Consider the following 15,522-nt stretch of genomic DNA (forward strand, 5'->3'; position numbering starts at 1 on the left):
CCTAAGTAACTAGGATGGGTCAAAATGCAGAGGACAAATTACCCCACGGGGTTCAATAAAGTATATCTTTAAATGCCCTGTCACACACACACACACACACACATTCTGCTCTCTGGACACACACACACCTTGTGCAGTCTGGTCTCTTCGTTACGCACTAACGCACTGGGAGCCATGCGGCTTGATCCAATATAAATCCACATCTCCACATGAAGGGATGCTTCGGTAATCTCTCCCATTAACTTATATTGCCCTTGTAAATTCCACGAACTCATCTGTCATTAACGATAAATTGCGCTTTAACTTTCTTTATTAACATGCAGCAACAGTGGTGGATCACATAAATGCAAATTACAGATTGTCCCAAAAGTATAGCACAGTTGCACTAAATCATAAAACTTAATTGACTGTTTGAAACACCTATTACCACAAAGTCGGGACACGTAGGACCTTGTTTTCACTAAGGAAAGCAATTCAACAGTCAGACAGACTAACAACACAACTATTATGTGTCTCTTACGGTACAAGCTGGGATATTGGATATTTATTTTATTCATAGCACAAATATTGTTCCTCTAAAAATATGTGATAGAAACCTTCCTTCTGGTGTTCCCCAGCTGACACAAAATGTTCTCACAATGTTACTGGAATGTTTTGTCAGTGTTGTCAGCGTGCAGTGGCCGTGCAGCGGCATGGCCGCAACATTGTGAGAGCGCTTTGTCTTAGCTGGGTCTTCCCGTTCTCTCTAAAAGCAGACATGGCATTCGACCCGGTGGAGAATCGGATCAGCCCAGGTGCTTAAAGGTGTGCTTCTGTCCACTGTACAGGACCGAGTCTGTTAGCACTCTGAGAGAGAGAGAGAGAGAGAGAGAGAGAGAGAGAGAGAGAGAGAGAGAGGTGTCCGTTTGTCAGAGCGCTGAAGACAAAGCGAAACGAACGTGGCTGAAAAGCTGGTCAGCTGAAAAGCTTCCGCCATGTTTGGTTTGCAGATTTTTTGTTATTTGTTTTCGTGTCTGTGTGGGTGTGCTCTAGCTCTCTCTCTCTCTGTGGCAAATTTCAGTGAAACCCTGGAACTGCCTCCCCTTCGACGTCGAAAATCAGGATACAGCCAAAATGGCCGCCATCTCTGGAAATGGAGACGATTACCTTGATTGGGCTTTCTGCCGAGTCCTTCATAAAGCTTTGGGGCAAAGAGAACATTCCAAAGCCAAGAACGTGTTTCTGCACTACCAAAAAAAAATAAAAATTTAAATAAAGGTACAAACATGGTCTATATCTAAGAACACATTGTGGTTTTTCATTAATATTCCAAATGGAACCACTTTTATACATTTACAGCCTTTGGGATAATGGAGAAAAGCACTTAGCTCATCATTGTAAACTGTTAAATCGTTTTGAATAGCTTGCTAAACTTAAGGCAGTTTCTTTATAGACAATACCAATCTGGCCTTGCGGAGAAAATTAAAGCTACTGTACAGCGCACTGCGATGGATTTATTTAAACCGAACGCGAAACGGCAGTGCGTTCCGTTAGACCGAGCGGTTTCGCCCCCTCCCTGACAGAGGAGCACGGAAATGAAGACGCGATAAACCAACGAGGCGGCCGCCATCACAAGAGCTCGCGAAAGCAACGATAAATCTTTTCACTGCGAAGCGACGGCACTGTGCTGGGCTGAAACACGGCGAGGTGTAGCCGATGGACAGGGTGGACAGGGCAAAGCTCAAATTCAGGCCCGAAGGACCACGTTGACAAACACGACTATTTCGTACCATTTGTAGCCAGAGAAAATGGAGGCCTCACCGGCCAGGGGCCCGTACGAGAAAAAACGAAAAGAAATGACGGGACAAATCGGAGTGAACCGGCAGCACGGCAACAGTGTCCGTCAGCCAATCGGACTGAGGTCCAGCGTCCGTTTCAGCCAATCTGATTGAGCTCCATTGTGACAGCATCTGTATCAGCCAATCGGACTGAGCTCCAGTGTAACAGTGTCTCCAGCGTTTTGGTGTTCATTATAATCCAATTAAACCGAGCTTCAGTGTAGTGGCGTCTGTATCAGCCAATCACACTGAGCTCCAGAAAAAAACCTTTATTTCCCACCTACATCCCACCTACAGCTGAGTTTAATGTTTGCACAAACAATGCTGCTAAAGATGGGAAAGCAGAAATCTAAACACAACACCTCCTCACTTTAAAGACTTATGTAGCACATATATGCACCGCTGTTTAAAGTTTGGCAGGGTTGGATATTTAAAGATCTTAGTGCCAGTAAAGTACACAGGCTGGCATAACACTGCTACTATCTGCAAACTCTGTCTGAATGCACTGACAGAACATGCCAATGTTCTGACACGCTAGAGAACAGGCAGGGGTCCTTCACGGGTAGCGGCAGGTAACGTCGAGAACATCGAGGGCCACGTACAGCGCGAGCAATAACTTAACAAAAATTAAAACGACGATCGAAAATAAAACGGAGAAAAACAAAACGGGGGACGAGCGGCGCCCGCGAGCGACGTCTCCATGGCGACGGGAGAGTCAGGAGGGCCCCATGGTGCTGACGGTGGTGTAGCTGAACTTGGAGAGCGAGGCGGCGGTGGTGGTGGCGTCCTCGTCCCGCGCGCGGGGCCGGGGGCAGGGCCGGGCGCAGCAGCCGAAGGTGGCCAGCAGGGCCTTGCGGAAGCGCTTGTTCATGAAGCAGTAGATGATGGGGTTGACGCAGGCCGAGGTGTAGGACAGCAGGTGGATGAAGGAGATGGGCGCCCCCGACAGCGCCCGGTGGGCCGACTGCAGGTCGAAGGCCTTCCAGGTGTTGACGGAGTAGAGGGGCATCCAGCAGATGAAGAACATGGCCACGATGACCATGAGCATGCGAATGACGCGCTTCTTCGCCATCAGCTTGGCCTCCGACGTGTTGCTGCGCGGGCGCTCCACCTTGGCCGCGCTGACGGGGGTCAGAGCGGACATCTCCATGGCGACCGGACGCTTGACCACCTGCACATAGCAGCCGTCCCCCTCGTCGCAGCCCGACGACACTGTGGTGGTCAGACCGTTCTTCATTTCTGTGAGAACAAAGAGAAGCTTAGGGGAGCCATAATCAAATATACACACACACATATACACATACACATGCACTCACTCGCATAGACACACACACACACACTCATACACACACACACACACATACACATACACATGCACTCACTCGCATAGACACACACATACACACACCACATACATACACACACATATACACATGTATTCATACACACACACTCACACACACCACACACACACACACACACTCAAACCCAAACCCACACATACACACGCACACACACCCCCACACATACACACAGACACACACACACACTCACACACTCAAACCCACACATACACACACGCACACACACTCAATCCCACACATACAGTGCACACAGACACACACTCACGCACACACAATGCATGTATGCAGGCTTCAGCACCTTATGTTAATGAGCGCATGCATGTATGCATGTCCGTGCTACGCTACCACCCTATGCTCTTATGTGGGTTTCTCGCACAGCACCACGGCGCGAGTCCCTGTCTTTTGAGCGGCGGGCGTAACTCCGATATGTATCTCAGGTCGTCATGGCGGCGGCGGCGGCTGGAGGTGGCGCTGCCGTGGGCGTGTTCTGATTGAACCCTGCCATTGGCCGCTCTGGTCCGGGCCAGCGCAGAAATAATTTCCGGAGGCGCTCCGTGAACCAGCAGCGCTCACGGCCAGGAATTCCATTTTCCTGGAGATTAGCGTGCGTTCTTAGACCCTGGAGTGTTTATTATTTTTGCCATTTTGTCCTCGGGACAGCAGCTGCCATTGCCCGTAATTTGTAAACAGGAAGTAGAAGTGCAGCCTGAATGAAAACCCATTTCCTGTTTCTATCTGCGAGGGATGAGATCCTGGAATACATTTATGAGAAGTAGAATATTTCCTCCGGATAAATGTGCCTGTTCTGAACACGCTAGCAGATGGCCGTGTCTGTGGCCAATGAACTTCTCCAGTGAAGCATTAGCAAATGTGGTTTATTTGCATCATTTGTTGCTCTCGACATCAGCATGTGCTGTTTTTTTTGTCATTTGAGGCCATACCATACATACAACTCGTTTCATTAAAAAGCTCTCACTCATAAAGATGTTCTACAACTAACTCATTTGGAGTGCAGCTTTCCAAAATTTCTTGCAATTTTTTGGAATTAAATGTCAAGGAAAGTTTTGCTCTAACTGTCTAGAAAAACTTCTTTGCTGTTTTACTATGATATACAGTGTTATACAAAATATATTCTATACGCATACTGCGACAGCAATACTTTGCATATCACTTACCATATATATTTAAGATTGAAAACAAATGTTTCATTAAAAAAAAAAAATATAGGTATCTGAATATTCCTATGTATATATATGTGCGCATATATACTGTATACACACTGACATGTATGCGTATGTGTGTCACTTTAAGAAAGTGCAGTCAGGTAGGCACACCAACACATGGAGCAATTAAATCACCACTACAGGCCAGGCTTTCAGGTTTTAGCCAGGACCCAGACCACTGTGTGGTGCCTGCCAGACAGCTACGACCACATGGAGCTCCATGGGGAAAACAGCTCACTGCCAGAGAGGCGGTGGTGAGGCTTAGTTTATATGCGCAGTCCGTGCAGCACACCGGCGGTGGCTGAGGCTAATTGTGCGTCTGTGGAAACGTGCTACAGGGCGTTCTGGTTTTTCATCCAGTTCCCCCGCGGGCGCGGTCTCACCGCCGGCCTGCTTCTTCTGGTCCAGCTCAAACTGTATCCCGCGGTACAGCTCCCTGGAGATGAGCCCGTACGCGATTATCATCACCACGCCCGGGATGATGAAGAGCACGGACAGCAGCAAGATGTACCTGAGACAGAGAGAGACAGGGAGAGACAGGGAGAGGAGGATAGAGAAAGATATAGACAAGAGAGGCAGGCAGACAGACAGACAGAGAGAGAGAGGCAGACAGGCAGACAGAGAGAGGCGGATCGAGAGAGAGAGAGAGAGAGGCAGACAGACAGACAGACAGAGAGAGAGAGAGGCAGACAGACAGACAGACAGAGAGAACGGCCGACAGACAGACCAAGAGAGAAAGACAGACAGGCAGACAGAGAGAGGCAGATCGAGAGAGAAAGAGAGAGAGAGAGAGGAAAGAGGGACGGACAGACAGAGCAAGAAAGATACAGGCAGGCAGGCAGGCAGACAGAGAGGCAGACCGAGAGAGAAAGAGGGATGGACAGACAAAGAGAGAAGAAGAAGGAGAGGGAGAGAATAACAAGAGAAGTGAGCAGATCTGGCCCTAAGCACAACAGTGTTTGCAGACGTTTCAGGAGGAATCTTTGCCTAAGGCCGCCCGGGTCTCTGTCCTGGTTCCCGGACACACTGAGCACGTGCGGGATTTCAGGCTGACGCAAATGAGCCAATGGCAGGAGCGATTAAGGCGGGACTGGAGCTGTGTATGGCTCATCCTTCTCCCTAAACAATTTCCTGTATGATCAGGTACAGAAAAAAAACACGTGACTACAATCAGGGAGGGGGGAGAAGGTGAACTGGGGCATGGATATGAGGGGGACGTACAGTATTTAACACGCAGACAGAATTTGGAAATGCTTGTTCGGTTTTTCACGTTTAGTGGCTTTTTTAACGCTAACACCCTTTGTCCCTTCTCACCTGTCCAGAGCTCGGACTCTTGGGTCCGTGCTCGCGGGATTAAAATTCCAGGTACACAGCGGATTAAATCATTTCAGTAATAGAAAAATTATCCATGGGTCACTTTTCAATTGGGGGAGGGGGGGGGGGGGTCATTTTTCAATCTGACACCGGGCTTGTGAGTCCTTGACCGTAGAATATAAACATGATCCAGTCCGGGACTTGTTAATGAAGAGAAACCAGTCAATAATCATTGATGGGATTATTGATTAGCTGCTAAAGTGGTACAGGAGGAGCTATGCCCCACCCCCACCCTGCCCTACCCCACCCCCCACCCCACCCCACCTTACACACATATGCCTAAAGGTTTCACACATTTCCGCTCACAGTATGTCAGAAAATGCCATTTCGGGTCCTTACTGCTGTTTTGCACCTGACACCTATTTCTCTCTCACGAAAAAGCTCATAACTTATTCATGGGAAATGCAGGGCTGGCTGACATCAAGGGGTAGGACACCCCATTGCCTCTTATCTCCTTCTTTTGTATGTGTGTGTGTGTGTGTGTGTGTGTGTGTTCATTTGTTTGTGTGAGTTTGTTAGTTTGTTAGTATGTTTGTTTGTGCGTGTGGGGGTTATATCTACAGTATATTATTCTGAAACATACTGTATTCTTGGCATTCTTGAAATTATCATGTATTGATATGATTGGGGATTATTTGGACTCTACCGAAGGCTTTTGCGTTTTTAAGTTTTTCATATTGTGCAGGAGTTTATTTTCAAGTGGTAGCTCAGTCAGGGTGGTGAATCGGAAACGGGTCACATGGTTATTTCCCAAACACCGTCTTGATCGCCTCTGTGGTGAGCGAAGTCTGAGGCTGTCATCAGACTGAAGGCTGACGGCTTTCTGCGATTTGATTTTTTTTGGTTTAATGTCTAGAGATAAAAACAAATCTAGCCAGTAACATTTATGGTTATGGCACATTTATTTATGCTTAATAAACCATTAATAGCCGCATAATAGCACATTTGGGATTGACTATAGTTTGGCAAACATTGGCTTACTTCTTAATATCTCTTTTGTGAAGGTCTATTAATCTTGAATAGCCATTAGCAATGTATTTTTAATGATGTATAATTCAGTTATAAATATTCCATCGAGGATTTAGGTAACCACTGAATGAAAAGAGAAGGAATATTTAAACCTGCATGCATGCTGTGAAATTTGATGTGTGTGTGGAAGGGGGGCAGTAATTACCCCAAATTTTATACTGAGCCCTGCGCACTCCTAACCACACTCATACATGCGGATTACACACCCCATTAGGCATTTATCAGCGTGCCTGAAAATATCGGGGATGGTCGTGCAGTATAATGTGCACGGAGCTGGTCTTGTGACCAAAAGGTCGCAGGTTCGATTCCCAGGTCGGACGCTGCCGTTGTACCTTTTGAGCAAGGTGCTTAACCCGCATTGCTTCAGTACATATCCAGCTGTATAAATGGATGCAGTGTAAATGCCGTGTGTTTAAAAAGTCGTGTAAGTTGCTCTGGGTAAGAGCGTAATGTAATGTAATGTAATCGGGGTGTGTAAATGCTGTGAGTATACTCACTGGTAAGGCCTACCATCGTTCGAGAGCTACCTGTTCCGTGAGTGTAGCGGTTCCTGCAGAAACGGTGGGCATTCGGAAAGTTCTGCCTCCTTTTGAGTTCCACTGTATTTAATATTCAGCAGATAATGAGTGCATGTGGATTCAAGTTCTTGGATGAACGTGCTTGCTGAGAGCTGGGATTCTGCAGGCTAGTGAGTTAGCTAAAATGTCAGTCCATTCTCATGGTATAACGGCCACATTTCTGTTTTCTTAATAGGAGCATAAGAGTTCATGTTTTGCTGGGTGTATGTCAACTGCAGTGTCTACAAACAAGTATTTTTATTAGCGCAGTTATTTTAAGATGGCTGCATTTAGATAATTGCCTTACACGCTGTTAGTAATTACAAAGCAAAAATAAAATGGTTCTGGCAGATGTTTTGGAAACAAGTAGGTGTTTTATTTTTGCATTCAAAATAGTGCACAGTCCTTTGCTAATTGGAATAAAGTCTTGTTGTATTTAATTCATTCAGTTTTAAACATTACCGGGGAAGTGTGTGGAGCTAGAGAATTAACATCATTCTGCTTTGCTCACTAGCTCTGGGCCAATTACTGTATCTTTACAAAGCCAGAAAGAAGCTGGTCTGCTTGACACCCATCTCCGGAGTGCGTGCCTCAAATGTGTTTCACACTGTGGTTACCAGTATTGTTTGATACGCGTCTCAGTTAAAAGCCTAAATATAAAAATGTAGCAATATGGAGACAATTTATATAGGCTATATACTGTAAATTGTATAAGGGAGGGATGTGATGTACAGTGTGCTCCATAATGTTTGCAGAGCACCTGGTGCTCAGTCGTACCACTCCCCACCCGCCCCAAACCACTCCCCACCCGCCCCAAACCCCACTCCCCACCCGCCCCAAACCCCACTCCCCACCCGCCCCAAACCCCACTCCCCACCCGCCCCAAACCACTCCCCACTCGCCCCAAACCCCACTCCCCACCCGCCCCAAACAACTCCCCACCCGCCCCAAACAACTCCCCACCCGCCCCAAACCTCTCCCCACCCGCCCCAAACCCCACTCCCCACCCACCCCAAACCCCACTCCCCACCCACCCCAAACCACTCCCCACCCGCCCCAACCACTCCCCACCCGCCCCAACCACTCCCCACCTGCCCCAAACCACTCCCCACCCGCCCCAAACCCCACTCCCCACCCGCCCCAAACAACTCCCCACCTGCCCCAAACAACTCCCCCCCCCTGCCCCAAACCACTTCCCACCTGCCCCAAACCACTCCCCATCCACCCCAAACCACTCCCCACCGGCCCCAAACCACTCCCGCCCCGCCCCGAAGCGACGCGTTCTGAGCGAACTCACCAGGACTGCTCGATGTGACTCATTGGCCAGTCCAGGCGGCACATGTGCCGGGTGGCCCTGTTGGGCTTGTCGAAGGCCACCAGCACGCTGAAGATGGGGTAGGGCACCATGATGAGGAAGGACAGGATCCAGGTGGCAGTGATGACCCGGTAGGCATGGGAACGGGTCTGCCAGGCCCGCGACTTCAGCGGGTTGCAGATGGCGCTGTAGCGCTCGATCGCGATGGCGACCAGGCTGAAGGTGGAAATGCTCACCGAGATTCCTGTAGGGGGGGGGAGGGGAGGGGAGGCGGGAAGCCCAGGGTCATGTGATGTACAGTGGGCGTGGCTAGACTGCCTCAATGAATTCTCCCTGGACAGGGGATTGGCTGTGTATGATATGCACGGCCATATATAGCACAATTAATTATAAAGGACAGTTTTTACAGTAATATATGGATTTGTGAATTATTCTTTCTTTTTTTCCAATGCTTCCATTTTGGCCTTCACCAGCACCTCTGGAAAAGTGGGCGGTGCTAATTCAGAAAGCTGTGTGTGGTAAGATAACTTGCAAAAATATTGCAAATATTGCTGAGCATCATGGATCAAATTGATCTGAAGGCAGATAACATACAGACAAATAACAAGTAACTCATTAAATAAAGGGTAACGCTTAAGCAAAAGCAGGGAAATTAGGCTATATTTTCTTGTAGAAAAGACAAAAATGGTCTAGATTTGCAGGGCCAACAAATCATTTTTCTCAGTGGAACAACTCAACTACTCTGGTACAACATAATATTAATCCCTGGGGAGCTACGAAAAGGGCATTTTCTTTTTTTAAACTGTGACATCAACCTTCCTTTGAAAATAAGAGTTTTCCTGTCAGTTGTAAAGAAGGTTTTAAAGTTCAACAGCAGGCACAGTGGACTCAGGCAAGCGAACACAGTCAGATTTGGGAGAGAGAAGGTCATGGAATCGCATAGTGCAATTGCTTGATTTGCCCAATACATACATATGCAAAATAATATGTATTAATACGTAACATTTTACCCAGCCCAACCGCCGTACTACTGATCCTAATAAAACCACAAACCTAAGCCCTCTGTGCAAGTACGCTTCTATAAGTCGCTTAACAGTAGCCAGGAATTCCATGGCAGGTGTGCAATTACATTGTAATTAACGCGGGACAAGGGCCGTGAAGGAATTCTAAGCGCAGCTGCGTTCGGGCCCTCACAGCTGAGTAGTCTGAGAGTGATTTTCTCTGTGTAATCATTTAATTTGCGCTGAAGTGCCCGTGGAGCTGGTGAGCGCTGCCGCGGACAGAAGCTCCACACGCCCAGATTAGGGTTAGAGCCATTTTCCCGGGCCCTGAAACATCTGTTCCTTCTCATCGGTTTTTAAGTCGGTCTTGAGACGGCACAGCGCGAGGGAGGCGATCAGGGGCTATTGAAGCACAAGTGGACCAAATTAACTTTCCAAATTGACGAGTGAAAGTGCACTCGTGTAAAAAAAATTTTTTTAAAAGGTGACTTATTTTTTCTTTTTCTTCTCGCAGGCTGAATGTCCAGTGCAATAAGACCGGTCTCAGTGCCATGTGTTCTCCTGGACCATAGAGTCTCCTTATTCTCATGGACCATAGAGTCTCCTTATTCTCCTGGACCATAGAGTTCCATTATTCTCCTGGAGCATAGAGTCCCATTATTCCCCTGGACCATAGAGTCCCTTGGTTCTCCTGGACCATAGAGTCCCTTGGTTCTCCTGGACCATAGAGTCCCTTTGTACTCCTGGACCATAGAGTCCCTTTGTACTCCTGGACCATAGAGTTCTCTCTTCCCCTTCTCCCTCAGTCCACTGGCTGGGGTTCACTGCACCACACACACACACACAGCTGTGATTACTGCGCCACTCTGGGGCTTCTGTGCCAGCGGATTCTTTTGCCTGGTTTCACGAGAGGCACAACACTCAGCACAAGTGCGCCTCGAACTGAAGACGGCTCCTCCCAGCTCCTCCCACCCACCTCCTGCTCCGGAAACCGAGAGCACCCTACCAAACCAGGCGAGCTGAGCAGGAGGGCCGTCAATGAGCACTTGAATGAAAATGAGGATTTCTCTTATGAGAGGCTGACTGCGGTTCTTCCGCTGCCTCTCATAAGTAAACTAAACTGGTCTCGGGGAGTTTCAAGATTGGGCTTGATACGGTGTTGGATACTATCTAGTCTGTAGGTGATCAGAGCACTAATTTAGTCAGTAAAATGGCGAGGTTAGGCTGAATGGCCTGTTCTCATTCATGTTTTATGTTATGTTACGTTACGTTATGTTATTTCATTTTTGGTGCTGTGGATATGACTATTCAATGATGTAAATGTAAAAGGCAAGGAATCGCCTCTGAACACAAAACAAATTCCGTCATATAAACATGGACCTTTTGCATTTTGATATTTGGCAGTTGGCAGTGCCTGCCTGTTCAGCGCTGCGCTGCGCTGCTGGACCTCCGCTCTTCAGCGGGGTCTGAAGGTCTGAGGCGAGAGGGACGTTGACGGAAGGCTCATTACTGTGGATTGACACCGTGCTGACGGAAATACCGTGTAGTGTGAAATGAACCACGCTCCAAAAACCAACACGAAGACTCTGGCCTGTGGTCTCCCTCGGTTATCGGCTGCGTTGGTTTGGCCTGTGCCCCGACGGCATTCTGGGATTTCTCTGGATGAGCGCACGCGTGAAGACCGGGGTTTCGCTGCCTTCAGCAGTGAGGTTCTCGCCGGTATCCTGCAGTGAGTACACCCCTCCCTCCTGTGCAGGTGAAGCCACGTGCCCGTAAATCCCGCTGGCCCACTGCTTCAGCGACTCAGTGGGTAATGACCGTGTCCCGAAAAACCAATTAACAGTAAAAAAATAAATAAATGTTCTGAATAAATCCTTACGGCTGTTGGCCAGAGTCTCTCTCTTCATTCCATTAATACAAGGACTTCACAGTGTTAGCACAGCATTATGTCTAATGACCATTATATATAGTATATAACGTATTATGTAATATGCATAATATAATGTAATGTACCCCATCCGTTTGTGGCTTCTGAGCAGCAGAATTCGCATACAAATTCCCCTAATGTTCCGTCATTTCCTTCGTTCCCACAATCCAGTGTGAGCTGGCTGGTCGCAATGCGAACACTAAATCACGCTGCATGTCCAATACTCTTAATAAGGCAGAAATTGAAATGATTCGAGGCAGCTGGGTCGTGCCGCTCATCGATTTGATAAACTGCGATGGCTGTAAATTATGGATCACTTCCCATTCGGAAAACCACCCTTCAGCTGGTAGATTGTTTTGTAAAACTTATTATGACAGCTCTTTATTGATGTTGAGACTGCAGAGGTAAAGTGTTTTGCATACCTGACCCAGCCGGAGTATTTAGTGTCTCCCCTGGATTGCCCTTTGTTGATTAAACTTTGTTGATCTTGTCGCAGTGCTTTATTAAACGGCTGGAAAGTAGTGATTTGCTTTATGAAGAGTAGCAAACAAAGCCACTCTTTCTAAGAGTCCACACCACACACAGTGATATGGAAGGACTAATGAACAGTGGAAGAGGAGCTATATGTTATGAGTGACTCACTTAGTTCAAAGGTCATAGCAACTGAGATGCTATTTGGCTGTCCTTTTCTTTTTATTTGGTCGTTTGATTTGTCCAGATGGTTGTTCCTAACACGTTAACTGCACCCACCGTGATTATTAAAAACACTGACTGAGGTGGATGTGCTTTGGAAAAAAAAAATGGCTTGTGATATATGGACTTTGGACTTTGGTGGTATGGACGTGTTCTGTCTCTGAAGGCCAAAGGGTCCGGAAGGTTCCATTAGCAGCAAGTTCTCATAATGGAAAGAATTCTCCACATCTGGTATGTAGGCTTAAATCAACAGTAAATCACTAACCGCAAGGTAACTCTTAAAGCAGTCCAGCACCAGTGTTGGAACATAGTTGGTTGTGCATGTACCTCTGCTCGTTTTTCATTGGTCACCTGCACATTATTACACTTGGATTCTGTGATGTCATTTAAGCATCCATTTCATAACAGGCAGACAGAGCACATACTTTGGTGTAGTGCCAAAGAAATCATTCACTGCCTGTAAACCTGCCCGCTAGCTCAGACCTGGCCTGGATTCAATCAACATTTGTTTGCTAACTTAAACATAAAAATAAATGGAAGTGTTCTCATTTTGTTCACAAAAAAATTAGGGTAATTTATCTTTTTTTTTTCAGACAGACAGTTTTTGATTGTGATCATTATACTGACCAAAATGTTTGTGAAAAGAATTCTTATGTTTTTTTTGTGAGCTCCTGCAGTGACATCATCTTGGTAGGGATGGAATTTCTGTTTGGTAGGGATGGTGCTCTCAGTGTGTTTGGTAGGGACGGTGGTTTCAGTGTGTTTGGTAGGGACGGTGGTTTCAGTGTGTTTGGTAGGGACGGTTGTTTCAGTGTGTTTGGTAGTCATGGTGGTTTCAGTGTGTTCGGTAGTTGCGGTGGTTTCAGTGTGTTTGGTAGGGACGGCGTGTTTCAGTGTGTTTGGTAGGGACGGCGTGCGTGTCTTGAGCTCCTCACCCATGAAGTAGGCGACGATCTTGCACATGGCCGCGCCGAAGATGAAGTCGCCCAGCAGGTTGGGGATGAGGGTGAAGGGCATGCAGAAGACCGCCATCATCAGGTCGCTGACCGCCAGCGACAGCAGGAAGGAGTTGGTGACCGTGCGCATGCGCTTGTTCAGGATCAGCACCGCGATGATCAGCAGGTTCCCAAAGACGCTGAGCAGGAAGATGAACGAGTAGAGCAGGATCCGCACGGAATCCATCTCTAAAGGAGAGAGAGAGAGAGAGAGAGAGAGAGAGAGAGAGAGAGGAGGACAAGAGGGAAGGAGAGGAAGAAAGGAGAGGGAGAGAAACAGCAAGGTGGAGAAGAGGAGAAGAAAGAGACAGGCAGGGCAATGGAGGGAAGAGAAGAAACGGGAGGGAGGGGGAGAGAAATGGGAGAGAGAGAGATTTAACATTTCCTTTATATTAGTTCCCTTTGTCTGAGTGTTATTGCCTTTTTGTATTAGCTAATTTAAACACGCTTTGGGGACACAAATGTGGTGTGCCCTGTCCCAGCAGTGGGGCGTACTGAATTTAATCTGTCGAGTCAGAGACACAGAGGTGTGCTGGAGAGGCCATAGAAGGTGCGCTCTCACACACCTCTTAAATCTCATTACACCGCGCTTCTTAACATAAGGACATGGATCACACTGAGCGCTGTACCGCCGGCGTGGGGGGAATGTTCCGGAAGGCTGTGAAACTCTGTTCATCACCACGCCTGCTTCTGCCCCCCCCCCCCCTCCCCCGTTACCACGGACGCAGACTGTGAAGGGCAGCTAGTCCTCAGCGTTTCTGCATGCACGCCTTCCCTGTAAGACTCCGATAACTCACCCCGATTCAAAGGCTAAACTCATCCTATGGCCTTGACCTGGGCGATTGTTTTGTGAGTTCAAAAAAATCGCCAAAATTAAGGAGCTACTGGGATCGGACGGCATTCTTCATGAAACAAGTTTCCTCTACAGAGATGCGCATCTGTAATTTGAAAGGCATTGTGGGTACAGTGTCTGGCCATCACCACTCCAATCAGTGGTGCAAAAGTAATTAAAATTGTAAATGGAATGTTCCAGACAGTAATGACTCAGGCATTAGAGCAAGCAGCCAAATTTACAGACTGAAAAATAATTTATAGCAGAGCACTGATGCTCTTCCTATCTTTCAATGCATTTTTTTTTTCTGAAAGTTATTCAAAAATAGATGTTTCCTAAACTAAACAATAAAATATTATTTTCATTCTGGAGTTTAAAAAATATCCAAGTTAGAGGCTTAGAGGTTCAAGGTTCAGCGACACAGTTTGCATATTCCAACAATTTCTGCTGATGGGAAAATGTGAGGATTCATGATCCCCAAAATGGTGGAAAATATCATGTACTGCCATTGACCCACTGAGTCAATGAACCCGTAATACTGCTTTGGATAGCATTGTCTTTCTTTTGATTCATATTAGCCTACTGAATGACAGCGTGCTGTGGGCTCACCCATCATGGAGTTGATAGGGCTTTTTGTTCCCACCACAGCTAGATCCACTTTAAATGGCCTGGTCAAAAATCAGATGAGAAAGGGTTAAACTTCAGGTTTAGGAAAGCGATTCTCAATGTTTGTTTTTTGCGTGTTCATTGAGACTGGTCTTACACACACCGGAGGCTGTCTGTTTCAATAGGCACGACTGCCAAGAATCTGCTCCAGCTTGCTAACGGAGACGTTTATTTAAACTTGGATTATTTACATCAAAAGCAGGCTTTTTAACATCCAAACGATGACCTATCCAGCCCTTTTCTCTGTTAGAAATTAATACTTTCATGTTGAATTCTCCCTTTTAGAGGTGCCGTCATTTGATGTGAAAGAGGTAATCGGATGTAACTTGCGTGTACACCGCCACAACCAGATAACATCAGGATAAAATGCACTGATCTGCATGATCATTTCCAGTGTGTTCCTTACATCAAATTAGGAAACAAAGTTCATCTCTTAGATGGTCAGGTAAAGCCTCTTCCGTGATGATATTGCAGGTTGTCAGCGTGTACGCTGGGAACTGATGAATCGAATCCAGTTTAAAACCCAGTCCCATTCCTCCATGAAGAAGTAAAAGTAAAGTAAAAAGCCTTTTGCTGTCTATGTCTGTTTACAGGAAATGTTTACTGAGTTGCAGCCTGACCCCCCCCCCCTTCCTTTTAGTGGCTTCTGCTCTGTTCCCTGCCAGCAGTCAGGCATTGGAAAGAGCTCTAGGAGTGGACCATTCAGCCTTCTGCCACAGACGGGTGGGC

The 15,522-nt window shown here is 47.1% G+C and overlaps 1 protein-coding gene across 1 annotated transcript in view; it reads right to left on the reverse strand.

Moving 5' to 3' along the window:
- Positions 1–295: 295 nt before the first annotated feature.
- Positions 296–15,522, reverse strand: part of LOC118214341 (cholecystokinin receptor-like) — a 28,755-nt gene continuing 13,528 nt past the window's right edge. Inside the window, exons 2-5 of the mRNA XM_035394241.1 lie at positions 13,236–13,484; positions 8,662–8,923; positions 4,788–4,915; positions 296–3,056 (exon numbers count right to left, since the gene is read on the reverse strand). Of these exons, the coding sequence (XP_035250132.1) occupies positions 2,533–3,056; positions 4,788–4,915; positions 8,662–8,923; positions 13,236–13,484 (1,163 nt within the window). The 3' untranslated portion in view covers positions 296–2,532. The remainder of the gene's footprint in view (positions 3,057–4,787; positions 4,916–8,661; positions 8,924–13,235; positions 13,485–15,522) is intronic.

This window comes from Anguilla anguilla, chromosome 15, assembly GCF_013347855.1.
Source record: "Anguilla anguilla isolate fAngAng1 chromosome 15, fAngAng1.pri, whole genome shotgun sequence".
Classification (NCBI taxonomy): Eukaryota; Metazoa; Chordata; class Actinopteri; order Anguilliformes; family Anguillidae; genus Anguilla; species Anguilla anguilla.